At 37.0% G+C, this 15,330-nt stretch overlaps 1 protein-coding gene across 5 annotated transcripts; it reads left to right on the forward strand.

Annotated features, from left to right (window-relative positions):
* The first annotated feature begins 484 nt into the window (after positions 1 to 484).
* Positions 485 to 15,082, forward strand: LOC104907251 (ubiquitin carboxyl-terminal hydrolase 14). 5 transcript variants are annotated; one of them, XM_010696155.4, is made up of 19 exons: positions 485 to 782; positions 1,453 to 1,627; positions 2,385 to 2,497; positions 2,786 to 3,119; positions 5,445 to 5,539; positions 6,177 to 6,310; positions 6,393 to 6,449; positions 6,567 to 6,644; positions 8,066 to 8,120; positions 10,365 to 10,445; positions 11,327 to 11,525; positions 11,986 to 12,043; positions 12,128 to 12,250; positions 12,916 to 13,004; positions 13,097 to 13,186; positions 13,301 to 13,471; positions 13,626 to 13,744; positions 13,825 to 13,951; positions 14,387 to 15,082. In XM_010696155.4, the coding sequence occupies exons 1-19, from the start codon at positions 675 to 677 to the stop codon at positions 14,563 to 14,565; spliced, it is 2,385 nt and encodes a 794-aa protein (XP_010694457.1). In that variant the 5' UTR covers positions 485 to 674; the 3' UTR covers positions 14,566 to 15,082. The 5 variants fall into 5 exon arrangements, with proteins under 5 accessions (XP_010694457.1, XP_010694455.1, XP_010694456.1 ...); XM_010696153.4 differs by having other exon boundaries at positions 491 to 782; positions 13,304 to 13,471; positions 13,620 to 13,744; XM_010696154.4 differs by having other exon boundaries at positions 492 to 782; positions 13,097 to 13,183; positions 13,304 to 13,471; positions 13,620 to 13,744.
* Positions 15,083 to 15,330: the final 248 nt, after the last annotated feature.

Raw genomic sequence — 15,330 nt, forward strand, 5'->3', positions numbered from 1 at the left:
TGGCGGGGTGGTGGGGGTTGCGAGGTGGGTAGGGGCTACGAGGGTAGGGGAAGGGGCTGTTGGGGGTGCTGAGGTGTGGGTCAAATGGGTGGTAGGGAGGGGGTTAGGGTTATTAGAGTGATGGTATAGGGTTTAGTTAGGTTAATTAAGGTTTAGTTAGGTTAATTAGGAGTTAATTATGATTAAGACTAATGACAGTTAACGCCGTTGGTCATTAAGAATATTTGAGTGGGTTCACATAAAACTCGGGGATAACTTGTGAATTTTGAAAATATAGAAGTATCTGGTGAAGTTTTTGAAAACTCGAGCTATGTGGTGAAAAAAACTGAAAAAAACTTAAACAAGTAACAATATGTCCAGAATCATTAAACAAGTAACAATATGTCAATATTGTTTATGATCCATCCAATTTGCAAATATTACAAGTCATGATCAAAATATCTCAAAACCAAAATATCAAAAAGACAAAAAACAAAAAGAAACATATGAATAATTCTGTCATTCTCATTTTCATACTTAGCGCCTCTAAACAATCAAAACACGAAAACTTGTGTGTGTATATGAACCAACGACATTTTATTCGGCGCAAAAGTCACTTGCTATAAGCTTAGGGCAAAAAAAAAAAAAACACTGATTCTCATTTTCTCTCTCCTCTCTTCCATTGATAATCAAGCATGGTGGACGCCATGGAAGATCTCAGAGCGCACCTTCATCGTGTTCGAATCCCTGAACCAACCAATCGCATCTTCAAACAAGAATGTTGCGTTTCTTTTGATACTCCGGTGAGTTTTCTTTTGCATTTTTCGCTGATTTTTTCTTGTTTCTTTTTTTCTTTTCTCGTGTATTTGAGCAAATGTTTAATCCCGTGTAGTTGTCGATCGTTTCTTTGACCTATTGAATGATGATGCTGTTTTATCTTTATGTTGAATTTTAGTCGAAAGAGGTTTGAAATGTTGTAGCTAAAGATTGTGTGTAAAACCTAGGTTTTCCGGCGCTGCATTGAAGAATGATTGAATTTCAGTTCCATTTGTTAGCGGAAATTCATGCAAAAGAAACTAATTCTTGCATTTCTGCTATTAATTATTGTGTTTTGCATGATTGAGCGACTTTTGGTAAACTTCAGTGGATTGAATTTTAGGCGAAAGAAGTTTGCAATGTTGTAGCTAACGATTTTGTTTAAAACCTAGGTTTTTCGGCGCTGCATTTGAGAATAGATTGAATTTGATATATGTGTTGAAATTTTTGCGTCCTAATTAGTTCCATTTGTTAGCGGAAATCCATGCAATAGAAACTAATTCATGCATATCTGCTTATAATTTTGTTTGCATTATTGAGCTGAGTGGCTTTTGGTAGAGTTCAGTGGATGGAATTTGTACTCAGAAAGAGATTACTAATGTTGATTATGTTTTTCTTGAATCTTGTTATGCTGAAGTTTCTCTGTTGTTGTTCTAGAAATCGAAAGGTGGTTTATATGTGGATATGAGTTCTTTCCTTGCGTTTGGGGAAGATTTTGTGGATTGGAACTACCAGAAGACCGGGAATCCAGTTTATCTTCATATTAAGCAGACAAAGAAGGTGGTTTCAGAAGAAGACAGGCCTTCTAAAAAGCCAACTATATTGGCCATAGGTATGCTTCTGAATTCGTGTTTGATTGAGAGCAAATTGTTATAAGAGTATATTCAGTATGGGAATAACTGAGTTCAGGTTTCATGAAACCATGGGATGGCAGGGTTTGATAAGTAATGTACATTCTTACAACCATAAATTAGCTGTGAGATGGTATAGGAAGACTCTACCCCCCCTCCCTTCCCAATCAAACCAAACACTTATAATGGTAGATATAGCAAAAACCAGTAGAAGGGAATTTATGTTATGCCATAAATACTACCTGTGCAGCTGGGCCTATATTACCATAGCTTAGATAACATGAGCAGACCTTTATGACTTGAATTTTCAGGCATGGACAGGTAGATATAAAAAGGATAAGAGATGGTTTATCTACTAAAGGTGCTATAAAATGATGCTAATTTTGAAACTTAAGATTTAAAGTTGATTAAAGGTGTCAGTTATTTACGACAAATGATACTGCAAAAAGAAATGATAATGTGCATGGTCTTGGTAAGTGCCTATATCTCTAATTACATACTTTTCTACCTCAATATATTGACTTTATATTTTATACTCTCCCCTTATCTAAATGAGCTATGTATTTTGAAACAGAGGGTGTAACCTACAATGGTCATACCGTCATAATGATAGTTTTTTGATTGATTTTATGTGCTACATATTAATCTAGTCCACTAGGTGTAATCCTTCTTGATGTGCTTTTGGGTTGAATCCCCTGTGATGGTGGAGAGAGAAAACTTACCTTGGTATAATTGTAGGTGTGGAAGGGGGTTTTGGTAGCGGTGAACCTCAATATGAAGAATCATGTAGCATCATTATCTTGCCACACTATGCTAGTCTTCCGTTTCCCTCAGTTGTGTTGCCGGAAAAGGTAATTACTGCTCCTTTGAAATAAAAAGATCCTTTCCTTATTTCAGCTTGGCTTAGATATCAGCTGAGGACTCTTGTTATCAGGCAATCGTGCAGTTTGGGTATCATATTTTATGCAAGCTAATAGGATTTTAAGATGTTGAAACAATAATTTACGTTGTTTATGAGTAAGTAGTTTGCATCAACACAATTGATTGGGACAGTCAATGTTTGTAGAGGGACTAGCTGTATATTTGAAAAATTCAGATAGAGCTCTGCCTGGTCTTTGCTTGACATGTTTATACTTTAGGTAAGGTTGGCAGCTGATGCTATTTTATTGGCCGAGGGTGTTGAGCGGAAAGAGCAAGTTTCAGCCTGGGTAGCTGAGAAGCAAGCCAGTGCATACGCCATGAATCTGCCACAGATCGACAATGACATTATTGTTCCTCCATCTGGGTGGAAATGCGCAAAGTGTGATAAAACAGATAATCTTTGGTTAAATCTAACAGATGGAATGATCCTCTGTGGTAGAAAAAATTGGGATGGAACTGGTGGTAACAACCATGCCATTGACCATTACAATGAGACAAAATACCCTCTTGCAGTGAAGCTTGGCACGATAACAGCTGATCTGGAAGCAGCAGGTAGCATTGCTTTTGTATGTAATGTGTCTCTGACAATAGTGTTTTTAATGGCTCTTCCTAGTATTTTGTCTTGTCCTTTTTGTCATGTGAGAGTAGCATCTTTATCTAAAAAATATTCAAGGCTGCTTTGTTTACGTTTCTTGATGCTTTTCTTTGTTTACCATTTCGTTTTTCATATAATTATAGGAGTATATGATGCTTGGGTATGCTATATATATGTATGACAATTGTAATTGTGACCCAAAGTTGAATATCTTAATGGTTCTTAAGTTAATAAAATGCGAGTTTACAGTTGGCAATCTGAGTCACTGTGATGCTAATATTACTCTAGGTTTGTTTAGGAAAATTGAGTTTGTAGAATTGTAAGTATGGTCAACTGGACAAGGGAAACCACAATTTTTGTATTAGATACTTATTACCATATATTACAAGTTGCTGGAAAGTAATCATATTAATGTTATTATTATTGGTAAGTCCACACACTTTTCTCATTATAAAATTTGTGAAGTGGACTTAGTTGGTTATAATTGTTGATGGAAGTATTGGGAAGGATTAGATATGAAAGAGTTCATTTTACTCTTCCTTTTTAGCCTATCTCTTGTATACCACCTCATTTTTCAATATAACTTCAATTGGAGTTCATGGATCATCTTTAATTGCAGACCATTGCTCCATACCCATCAGTCATCACCATCTCCCTAACCTTAATTGCAGACCATTGCTCCATACCCATCAGTCATCACCATCTCCCTAACCAAAGCTGTCTTTAAGGGCAGGTAACGAGTGGTAATTGTAATACATACGGAGCCTTACCCTGTTGATTGTACGTAGGCTGCTTTAGCCTTACCCTTCTAATTGCAAAGGCAAATGAGTAGCGTACTACTCACAGTATCAAGAATAGATGCTATGTTGAGACATATGGTTTAATTATCTGTCTTACAAAGTTGGAAAATACCTATTAAAATAATTCAGCATTGTTACAAATAGACAAATTTTGTAGATTACTTGCATCATTCTCTGTTTGAGCCTAGCAAGAAGACGAGGTCAAATTTTTGAACGTTCTATCATTTAGATCTCTCTAAAATGGATTTTTCAGGCTTATAAGTGCTTTTAACTCTGTTAAAGATTTGAATTACATGCTAATCTTTTCGGTCTTGTGCTAATGAGATTAATAAATGTAAGGTTTAATAAAAATTTCCTCAACTTTGAAGTGATACCTTAAGGCTAATCCATTTTGATTTATGGTGGAGAGGAATATTTGTAGTATTGACTAGGAAGGAGCAGGTTATACTTTTAACGTACAATAAGAAGTTCTAAAAACTCTAGTAACGGTGGAATAGAAAATTGGAAAATTTGAGCTTGGGTATTAGCTATAATTGTCAACTTGTGGCCTGAGGAAAGAATTATAAAGTTGGACCTAGCCCTGAGGAAAGAAATATATGTGACACTATGTTTGCTTTGATCCTTGGTGCATTTGGAAGTCAAATGGTGAACAAATGAAAAATAAAATAGAGGGACTAGTTGTCTTTAGTTCGGTCTTTGTAGCTATCTTTAAAGAGATAAAAGGTTGTTCGAGTCTAAGGGCTGAAGTATGTGAGTGGACATTTGGTATGCAATATGACTCTGCTGTATGTGGACTAATACATAGAGGAGCAGTTCACAGTTCACTATGTTTCTTTAAAAATTGCATGGCTTTATAGGAGCTAACATGATAAGAAACTTGAGGAATTCCATCTGCTTTTCCCTTGGGAATCAGATGCTGAATTTTATCCAGAAATTAGAACATATTAAGCAAAGCGAAATGGAGACTGTAGAAGTAGAATATTTTGACACCGGTGAGCTATAGCCTAGAAGTATGGTGAGATTAAACCCTTTTTGTCGGCAATCTTTTAGCCTGTAGATGCTGTTTGAACTGATCATTGCTTTCCTTTGAATTATGTCGTATACATTTGTATTGAATCATGTTCTAGATCTTCCATTTGTTATGGAAGTGACTTGGTCTTCTGAGAGTTTGGAGGGGGGGGGTCTTTTTTCTTTTCTTATTTCTCTTCCCTCCCTTTCCCTTTTTTGGCTTCCTTTCTAGTAATTAGCTTATAGGTTATTCGGGGGACATTGCTGTAATCAAAAGTAAGAAGCTCTACCATAGCTTATTGATGTTTGCCACATTTTGTGTCTTTTGATGACCTACCTGCAGTATATTATAAGTTTTTAATTAATAGGTTCCTAAGCTCCTTCTGAGCAAAAGCATATCACATTTAGTCATTAAGAGTTGACATATTTGTTAAGGTTGGATATAATATTGTTTAATACATTTTGTCATGTTAGATGTTTTCTCTTATCCGGAGGATGAGAGTGTCATTGACCCGCTTCTTCCGCATCACTTGGCGCACTTTGGGATAGATTTTTCTTCATTGCAAAAGGTTAGTACCCTGAATCTTTTTTCCTTAGCTTGTACTTATAGTTTCTTCTTTTTTCCCTAATTGCCTGAAGTTTTGGATTAGTTGTGGAGAGAGACAAATAAGTCAGGGTTCTGATTAGTTTTTCATTTAGCTCCAGAAATCAAACTTTACACTCATTTGATTCTATAGAAGTAGGCTTGAGTAATCACATCGGCTGAGGATATATTACATGGTCATTCAGTATGCTCTTTGTTGACTCTGTGAATTGCATCTCCCTTGATGTCTTTATTCGGCTCCCTTCGCATGACTAGTGTCACTGTCTGTGAAATACTTCTCTTTTAAATTATTCGGGCTTTGCATGCTTTCAAGCAAGAAAATATGTCTGATGTCATGTTTATAGCATTTTATTATTTGCCTAAGCGGGGAAGCTGAGGTAGCTTGAAATATGATGTTCCTTATTTTAGGAGCTAGTAAGTGATTACTATCTCTTTCATGATCATCCTCTTTTAATTCATTCTGAGTCCCAAGGCTTATAGTTCAGCTATTACTTTTCTGTTTCTTTGTGGGAGTGTGGGCAGGGATGTTTCAGTCCAATTTGTTCCCTCTCCTCATGTATGTATTCCTATTATCTGACATTTCTAATTCAATTCTCTGTTAGACTGAAATGACCACTGCGGAAAGGGAGCTTGACCAGAATACGAACTTTGATTGGAACCGGCTACAAGAAAGTGCAGAGGCACTTCAGCCATTATTTGGCCCTGGTTATACTGGACTTGTCAATCTTGGCAATAGGTGATTTACTTTCGAATGTGGTTTCATTAGGTCATTGCTTACTTTGGGCCCCCCACTAATTGTTCCTTGTCTTTTGTCACAGTTGTTATCTGGCAGCAACCATGCAAGTAGCATATACCACGAATGCTTTTGTTTCTAGGTTGGTTATAATAATTTTATATTGGCTTCTAGCTGGCTAAATTATGAGGACTTTCTCCGAAGTTTTTTTTATAATTAATTAATCAATTCAAGGTTTATTGTGTGATTATTCAATCAGATATTTTGCAAATCGGAGCTTGAAAAGCGCTTTTGATGATGCTCCTGCTGATCCAACTGTGGACCTGAATATGCAGTTGTAAGTGAGCTAGCAGTTCTTTGTTTCTTTTTAGTTCTATCACTGAGAGTCTGAGACTATAGCTGCTAGGTCATCTATCATTGATATTTCTCCTACATTACGAGGAAAGGGTTAATATAGAAATTTGCTTGAACTGATTTCTGATATGGATGTTTATGGCGCAGAATAGGAAGATGCAAGTATTAGAACACTCATAAAATGATACCTTTGTACTTAAAAATGACACCCATATAAATGAATAGGAAAATTTTTAAGGAACTACCTGTGAGAAGAAACTTTTTCCCAAAAAACTACCTTTTAATTAACTTTTCCAAAACTCTATTTTTAATAGCAAATTCTTTTAAGGATACTATTAGATGGCGGTCACTGTTAAGTTTGACCGTTCATTCCTCTATTGACTTGTACATGGTAGTCATGTAATCTTCTCCAACCTTCTCCCCACCATTCGTGACGCCACTACCAATTCGAGCTTGAAATGGTGTTGAATAAGGTCACGTGAGTACCATGCGTAAGTCAATAACGGAATCAAATTGTGATATGGTAGTATTTTGGAAGATATTTGTTAAAATATCCAAAAGGTAGTTTTTTGATAAAAGGTAGTTCTTTGAAATTAATCGAACTGAAAAATGGCACTGAACGAACCGTTAGTGATGCGTGAATGATCATGATTGTTAAATTTGAGGGTTCCCCCGATGGGAAAGATGTCCATGTAATAAGAGAGGTGGATGAACCATAAGGGAGTTGGGGGGGGGAAGGGGTGGGGGCGTTGACTCTTATATTATATATCTAAATGTCCGATTGGGGAGCACGCTTGTGTTTTTATGTGTATATATCTTATATATTTTATATGTTGGCGGTATGGGGGACCAGAATATTGAGCCAAGATTATACGAGTAATGCTGTCTGCGAGATGTTAGATTCCTTCTTACATAAGCTCCTGTTTCCGCAGTGACCTACTTACTGGGTAAATGGTAATGTATGTAGTGAATGAACTTAGGATGCTTATATTCTACTATGCAGTCATGATTAAGTTTTTTTGCTGCTGAATATCAATATATGCTTGAAAATTGTGATATGTTTCCATTTCTATGAACCCTGAAGACCTGAAATGGATAGGAAGCGCTTAAGTTGTATAACATCAAGTTACTTTCCGAAAACTGGGTAATTATCATGATGTCGAGATTGTCATAGTCCCTATTGGGTGTTACATTTTTCTTTCTTTGCTTGATTATCTTTCCTATGTCGCGAAAATAGGTCTTCCCACTTGTCTTGTCGTGTTCATTTTAAGATGTTTAAGTATCTCATTGATAAAAGCTTTGTGATTGTATAACCGTAGTAGAAAGTAGAAATACTGGGACTTTATGGGATGAGTTTATTTCCCCTTGGTACATTACTTGTGTTTGAACTTTATTGTGGCACAGGACAAAACTAGGTCATGGATTGCTATCTGGGAGATATTCAAGTCCATCTTCAGAGGTGATTTTTGGAATTGTTTCGCCCTCATATTCTCCTTGTGCGAATGTAGTTCCTAAATGCCTTTTAACTTTTCTTGTAATTCTTTGCTTCAGTTGTAGGCCTCATGGATTAGTTGTAGTCTTGTAGACACTAATCTTTTGATGAGCAATACAGTTACATGTCTTTGGTGTCTTCTCATCCGTAGCTATTTGAACCTGCTCCACTAAGGCACTAAGGCACTTGTCAATTATTACAAATGAAACATAGGGGTTTGACACTCGATTTTAGAATTAGCACTTTCAATGGGTAAAAAGTCATTTTACCCTATAAATAAGAAAAGGAAGGAGAGGGATAATCCTCTAACGAATTCGCAACCCGAGAGGAAGAATGAGAAATGCAAAGAGAAGATAGAAAAAAGACAGTTCGGCTTTATTCTATGGATTCCGAGAGCGTACTCAGTAGGTGTGCAATGTCTCCCCAAAAATTTCAACCCCAAAACTAAAATTCCTCGACTTTTCCCCAAAATTTCAACCCCACAAAAGCGCACAAGATATATATTATTTCTCGCAATTTTTTCGAACCCTGAAAATCGCAACAACGCTCCAAAATTTTACCCAGAATTTGAACATTTTTATGAGCTTTGGCTTCTATGAATTAGAGAGGAGATATGGAGGATATTTTATTTTCTACAAACTACACTGACAGATATGAAGGAGCTTTGGCCAACTTGCAAAGAAGAATTTCTGATTCATGCGTGCTTGAGAAGGAGAAATGAAGAGAACATTAAGGAGAAACCCTAAAGAAATGGCGTGCAAAGATGAAGAATACGAAAGAATGGGTTGAAATGCTTGACAGTTTAGTAATTAGGGGGAGACGGGAGTTGTTAGGAGATTCTTGTAGGTGTGAAAATTTAATAAAGTTAGGTTAAAGGTGTTTGATGAGAGAATTCTGAAGGCTAATTATGTCATTTTTTCCACTTTTTCTCCAATTAAAGGTATGTTTCATTTCTGAGCAGACTATTTTATTTCAGAATGGGGGAAGTATCTTTATGAATTTGTTGTAGATAACTTAGATTCTCATCTCTAGTTATTTCTCCTTCTCCCTAACAAGACAAAAGGAGTGCCTTTTGCTTCACTGGTTGTATTCAGTGCAGTAATTGCTGTGAATACCAATGGAGGTGTCTATTGTCATGTCTGTGTTAATGTATGCAGTAGTCTCCTTATCTCATGGAGGGGGGGGGGGGGGAAGGGGGATACAAATGGAACTTGAGATCCCAGGGAAGGAAGGTGGATCTTCAACCACTCACCATTCCAATCTCTTGAGTGTGTAGTATTGAAAATATTTTATTTTCTTGCTGTTCAGGTGTGCTCTATGCTGACATAGTTCCCGTCATCTGTAGACAGTTCAATTAGATTTTCAGTTTTGGTGTGTCAGAATTCAGTTCATGGTGATAGCTACTCCATCAGTCTAGAATTGAGTGTCACGGTATCCCTACCACCCATAAAGATTCACGATGCTCTAGTAAAACTTTTATAAATCAGATCACCATCTAAGGGTTTTCTGTTATATTTCTGGCCCCAAGGGAACTTACTTTACCCATTTCCAGACTGTTGATGTGAGCGTGCTACTCAATTGGAGGATCTGTCTAAGGCTGGACTGTAGAAAGAAAGCTATGCATTTCAAAGTAGCGAGTAGAAACATACTTCTCATCGCTGATTAGCTTTTAGGTTTGTGCTCTACTAAGGCAGTGAATTCTTTATCACCCTACAGATTTAACTTATGTGTCTGGCATTTAGTGGTTGATTCTAAGCAGTGTTCTCCCCTGAGGATTGATAAGATCTATGAATCAGCTATGCCTTCTGGCTATGCTCTACTAAGGCAGTGAATTCTTTATCATCCTACAGATTTAACTTATGTGTCTGGCATTTAGTGGTTGATTCTAAGCAGTGTTCTCCCCTGAGGATTGATAAGATCTATGAATCAGCTATGCCTTCTGGCTAGAGGTTTTGATGGAAAATTTCAGGCACCCATAAGTTAATCGTCCCAGAAATATTTTGGTTGCTTTGCAATAGATTTTGTCTTTTAATCTCCATCTTGTGTTAACAAAACACGAAACGGCTGGGTTGTTTGGTTGTTGTGCATGATATGATGGCTGCACCTGAGTATTGCTACTGCTGGAAAAATCTTTATTTGTTTGCTGAGAACTTTGTTGCCTCTCTACAAAAGAATGATATTTTACTTTCTTCGTTGTATTTGGACTTTCAGAAACAGGAAGGTATTCCTCCCCAGATGTTCAAGACAGTTATTGCTGCCAGTCATCCAGAATTCTCTACCATGAGACAGCAGGTTTGTACATTTTCATTTTGTTGTGCATGAAAAGCAATTGCATTATTGGATGACATTCTTTGATGACGTGCTGTTTCTTCTCTGAAAATAGCGCAGGGGTCTCCCATGTTTTATATTGAGGTCATACAGCTGCATTGAAATGAAATCTACTGAGAAAGTCTGTGAAATTGAAAAGTACTTATTTGTAATCCTGCTGTCAATGTACACATGGAATTTATGCATTGTGACAAATGGTCAAGGTCTATTTAGTTTTTAAGTTCAAATTTTAAGTGTATCTTCTACCTAGGACTGCAAATTTTAGCTGACTCGTATCTTGCAGGTTTAGAACATTTTTTGGGCCTATAGTTGAAAATTTGTTGACAGAAAAACATAACAAGAGAGTTGACCTGAAAGTCAACACATCACACCCTAATCATAGTTCTATATCTTGGATGCAGTCACAATCGCCTAAACAACTTTGTGGGCGATGCGGCTGTCATGGTCTTATATACGGTTGTGGCAAACTCAAAAACCTTCTAAACGCGGTGACGCGGTTGAGATTAAAATACAGTGCCCCTAATGCAATCCTGAAACCGCATAACACAAGCTGATCTGTTTAAGAGTTCTACTTGCCACATCCTAGATGCAAAAATAGTCGCAGTAGGGTTATCACTCCTATGTTCAGTCTTATATGTTTTATCACTCTTATGCAACACACAGATCAGAGTTAATCCATTCTTCTGTACGCAGCATTGTTAAAAGACTTGTTTTTACCCATGTCTGAGTTAATTGTCTTTGTATGACATATAATCTGTAAATGTAGCTGACAGTGGTTCTTCTATTCTTGCTGCTCAAACATTTTTTTTTTGATGTTGATTACTTGGATGCTTGTCTCTGGCTAGGATGCATTAGAGTATTTCCTACATCTTCTAGAGCAAGTTGAGAGGGTTAATGCCGGGAACCCGAAATTGGATCCCTCGAGAAATTTCAAATTTGGCATTGAAGATCGAATTCAGTGTCCCTCTGGAAAAGTTACGTATAATAGGCGATATGACTACATTCTTTCTCTCAATATCCCATTGCATGCAGCTACAAATAAAGGTATGCTATGTGGTTGCATTCAGTTCTGTTATAGGTGCAATACATATATATTTCAAAATAATACTCTATCTGTCTCGGAATAGTTTGAACACTTTCTTTATCGTTCGTCCTAGGATACTTTGAACACTTCTATTTTAAGAATGGTCTCTCTAATATTGTAATACTTCCCTCCTGTGCCTTTTGGCCCACCACTCTCTCTTTTAATAAAATAATACCCGACTTTGTCCCTCCTTCAGTAATAATACCCCACTATCACCTATCACGTCCAAATTTTCAATAAAATCACAATTAATAACCACCCAACTTACTGTTGAAAGTTTGAAACTAATTTGGGACGGAGGGGGTATATACAGATTTTGATATATACATGCGTAAACACTCACACACGCACACACTATGTTTTTACTCGAAGTTTGTTTATCTGTTCCTTATTTTGACTGCGATGTGATATAAATTCTAGATCAACTAGAAGAGTTCCAGAAATTGAAAACTCAAGCAGAATCTGAAGGAAAAGATATGTGAGTTGATGTACTAGGTTGTCATTCAATTCTTCTTCCACTCTTGTTCACTGAATAAATTGCTTAGCTTGTGTAATATAACAGGGCTGCAGGTGAAATAGTTCGTCCAAGGGTGCCATTAGAAGCCTGCCTAGCTAGCTACTCAGCTCCTGAGGAGGTGATGGACTTCTATAGCACTGCATTGAAAGCCAAGGCAACTGCAACAAAGTAAGTTTATCTACTTTGATGCACATATTTGTTGTGGCTATCAATATCCATTTGATAAGTCAGATTGGTGGTCATTTAAGCAGATTTTAACTTGCCTACTACATGATAGTGTATTTCGGTAGCAGTGCAGTTTACAGGTTTATTTTTCTCCTGTTTCCAAGCATATATATAGTTTGTAGTGCTGTTTACTTTTTGTAAGGGCTGATTAGAGCTTTGAGTTCTACATGGAAGACCTGGTTGTCAATTCCACCTGGTGCTGTAGGTTGGCTGTTTTGGATAATTTAATACGCCTTTAGTCATTTGCAATGATCTGTAAAGATGCATCATTTACTGCTTGCATTTCGTTTTCTTGTTCCCTGGCTCATTTCTTCCACATTGGGGGAAGAAGCGTGTTGTTCTAAAATTATAAATAATTGGATCTTTATCCTGTCATGAGGTGTATAATACTATTTCTTTATCTTAAGGCCAATTTTGGCTCTTGCAATCCCCCCCCCCCCTTGTGTGGTAGGTGAGATCACGAAGCAGTGAGATGTTTTGTCTGAGCTTCTTCATTCTTGCTTTACGTTATGCGCCTTTCTTTTTTTAAAATTTATGACAATAGCAATGTCTTGGACTTGCATGTATGAGGTGCTGTGATTCATAACCTAATATTTTGCTCCCGGCAGGACTACTGGTCTGACGTCCTTCCCTGATTATTTGGTCTTGCACATGAGAAAGTTTGTTATGGAGGATGGATGGGTGCCCAAAAAGCTTGGTACTCTCGTTTATCTGTGTATTTCCTGGCAAAAATTTTCACCAGTGTTGAATTTTCTGTTAATAACATATTTTTTCTTTTATGGATTCTAGATGTCTACATAGATGTACCCGACATTATAGATATCAGTCACATGCGGAGCAAGGGTCTTCAACCTGGAGAAGAGATTTTACCTGAAAGTAGTGGGGACATTTTTGATCGTTTTGAGCTATTTTACTTGTTTTTTTTTTAATCAACAGGGACACCTAATAATGATGTAATAATGTACCTTTTGTTTTTTTGCTATTGATCTGCAGCAGTTGATGGTGAGGCAGAGTTTACTGGACCTGTAGCTAATGAGGATATTGTTTCTCAGCTTCTGTCTATGGGTTTTGGCCAACTTCTTTGTGAAAAAGCTGCCATTAATACTTCAAATGTCGGAGTTGAGGAGGCTATGAATTGGCTACTTTCTCACATGGATGATCCTGGTAAACATTCCTTCTAATATTAGGATATAACGTCGCTTTAATGTCATTCATTGAAGCGTATCAACTTTTCGTGGGACTGCAATCACTAGGCAGTCGCTTGCAAAGTTGCAAGTATTGCTGGCTGTAATTCTGTTTGTTCCCTTGTCAGATATAGATGAGCCTATATCACATATGTCTCAAAAAGCTCCTGCTTCTGTTGACCAATCAAAAGTTGACACATTAATTTCATTTGGTTTTCAAGAAGAAGTTGCTCGGAAGGCTCTCATATCTACGGTATTTCTTATGGCTTTGTGCATGTGCTCTGTTCTATTGAAACTTTTGCGACTTTTAAGTTGATTTAAAAACTTGCCCAGGGTGGAGACATTGAAAAAGCAACTGACTGGATTTTTAGCAATCCTAATGCTGCATCCTCATCAGACATGGATACATCGAGCAGTGGCGCTGCAGCTGCTGAAGCTGAACTACCAGATGGACCAGGAAGTAAGTTGTCCATCCTCTCATACCTGAAGCATAAAAGTATTTACTGATGCACGCAAGCTATTGTCAGTGTACTTTTTCCTGCTTGTCTATTTTGTTATTATTGGTGTCCTGATTCCTCATTTCATTTTCTTCTACTTATCACTTTAAAGGTGGGCACACTGATTAAGGAAATCGTTTGAAAGTACTAATCAGCCACTTTCACGCTCTCGATCAAATCTCATTCACTCTGTCTGTCCACCTTGTCCAGCTTCTGAGATTTGCAATTTTTTTTGAATTTGTTCGGTAGTAAGTTATAGAGAAGAGAGGCATTTTGTAGTTCGTTAGATGTTGATTTATTAATCTTTTATTTTATTTTGCGAACTTCTACTCCTTACTTTGGCTTTTTATCAAATTCAATTACTAAAAGAAAGCTGATTATTCCACATTATAACACAGGATACATGCTCCTTGGGTTTGTGAGTCACATGGGAACTTCAACCCATTGTGGCCATTATGTTGCTCATATCAAGAAAGACGGTAAATGGGTGCTATACAATGATGAGAAAGTTGGAGCTTCTGTCAATCCACCGAAGGACATGGGATACTTGTATTTCTTTGAGAGACTGACTGAATGATGAAGCTTGCAAGTCATAATCAGATCATTTAGTCTATGAAAGATCCATTTCATTGGCTCAGCGATGGTTGAATTGCTGTCTTCTGCTAAAATCAATAATCTGGCTCCATGACGTTGGGTTTCTGAAATGCCATTCAGTCCAGAACACGTCAGCAGTTCTTGCTTCAGGAATGCAGTTCTAGTTTACATGGCGGGGTTCATGAATGATATTTTTTGGTATGATCTTTGCTTATATTTTTCAGAAAGTAGGCCCCTTTGGAGAATAGCCAACAAAACGTCTACCTTAGTTTCTAGTGTTCAATCATAGTGTAATTGTATTTAGGTGTCAATCGTAGTGGAAAATTTTAGTTCAACGCCTTGCAATTCAACGTCGTCTGAATCTATTGCATGACATGCTGCAATAGTCGAGACTTGAAGTTGATTCAAGTTTGATTCTTGCTTAGATGCAATTACTCACATGTCATATGAATATTTCACCAGTGATTGAACAGTATAATGAATACACTTTTTAGTTGTCAGATTTGAGACAATGTCTTCAGTGTTAAATAGATTTCTCTATGTAGCTTTCAAGTGAAACAATTATTCAAAATTTCATGGTTTCAGAAAGTTCAATCTTTACATTTGTTTTCAAGGAAAAAGTTTGATTGATTAAGGGAAGCAAAGATTCTTACATTTTGTGAGAAGTTTTTACTTACCAAGGGGGAATTACTAGTTAAGAGATTCATTTATTTATTTTGTGAACCAAACGAGGACTTGGATACTACTC

The sequence above is a fragment of the Beta vulgaris genome, chromosome 4 (genome assembly GCF_026745355.1).
Source record: "Beta vulgaris subsp. vulgaris cultivar EL10 chromosome 4, EL10.2, whole genome shotgun sequence".
NCBI classification, from domain to species: domain Eukaryota; kingdom Viridiplantae; phylum Streptophyta; class Magnoliopsida; order Caryophyllales; family Amaranthaceae; genus Beta; species Beta vulgaris.

Bases quoted from the DNA above. Each gene is read 5' to 3' on its own strand.
- LOC104907251 (XM_010696151.4), top strand. From the start codon at position 675: ATGGTGGACGCCATGGAAGATCTCAGAGCGCACCTTCATCGTGTTCGA. The intron at 6,645-8,065 runs GTAAGTGAGCTA...ATTGTGGCACAG, and splicing joins GTGGACCTGAATATGCAGTT to GACAAAACTAGGTCATGGAT. The intron at 13,472-13,619 runs GTAAACATTCCT...TTCCCTTGTCAG, and splicing joins TTCTCACATGGATGATCCTG to ATATAGATGAGCCTATATCA.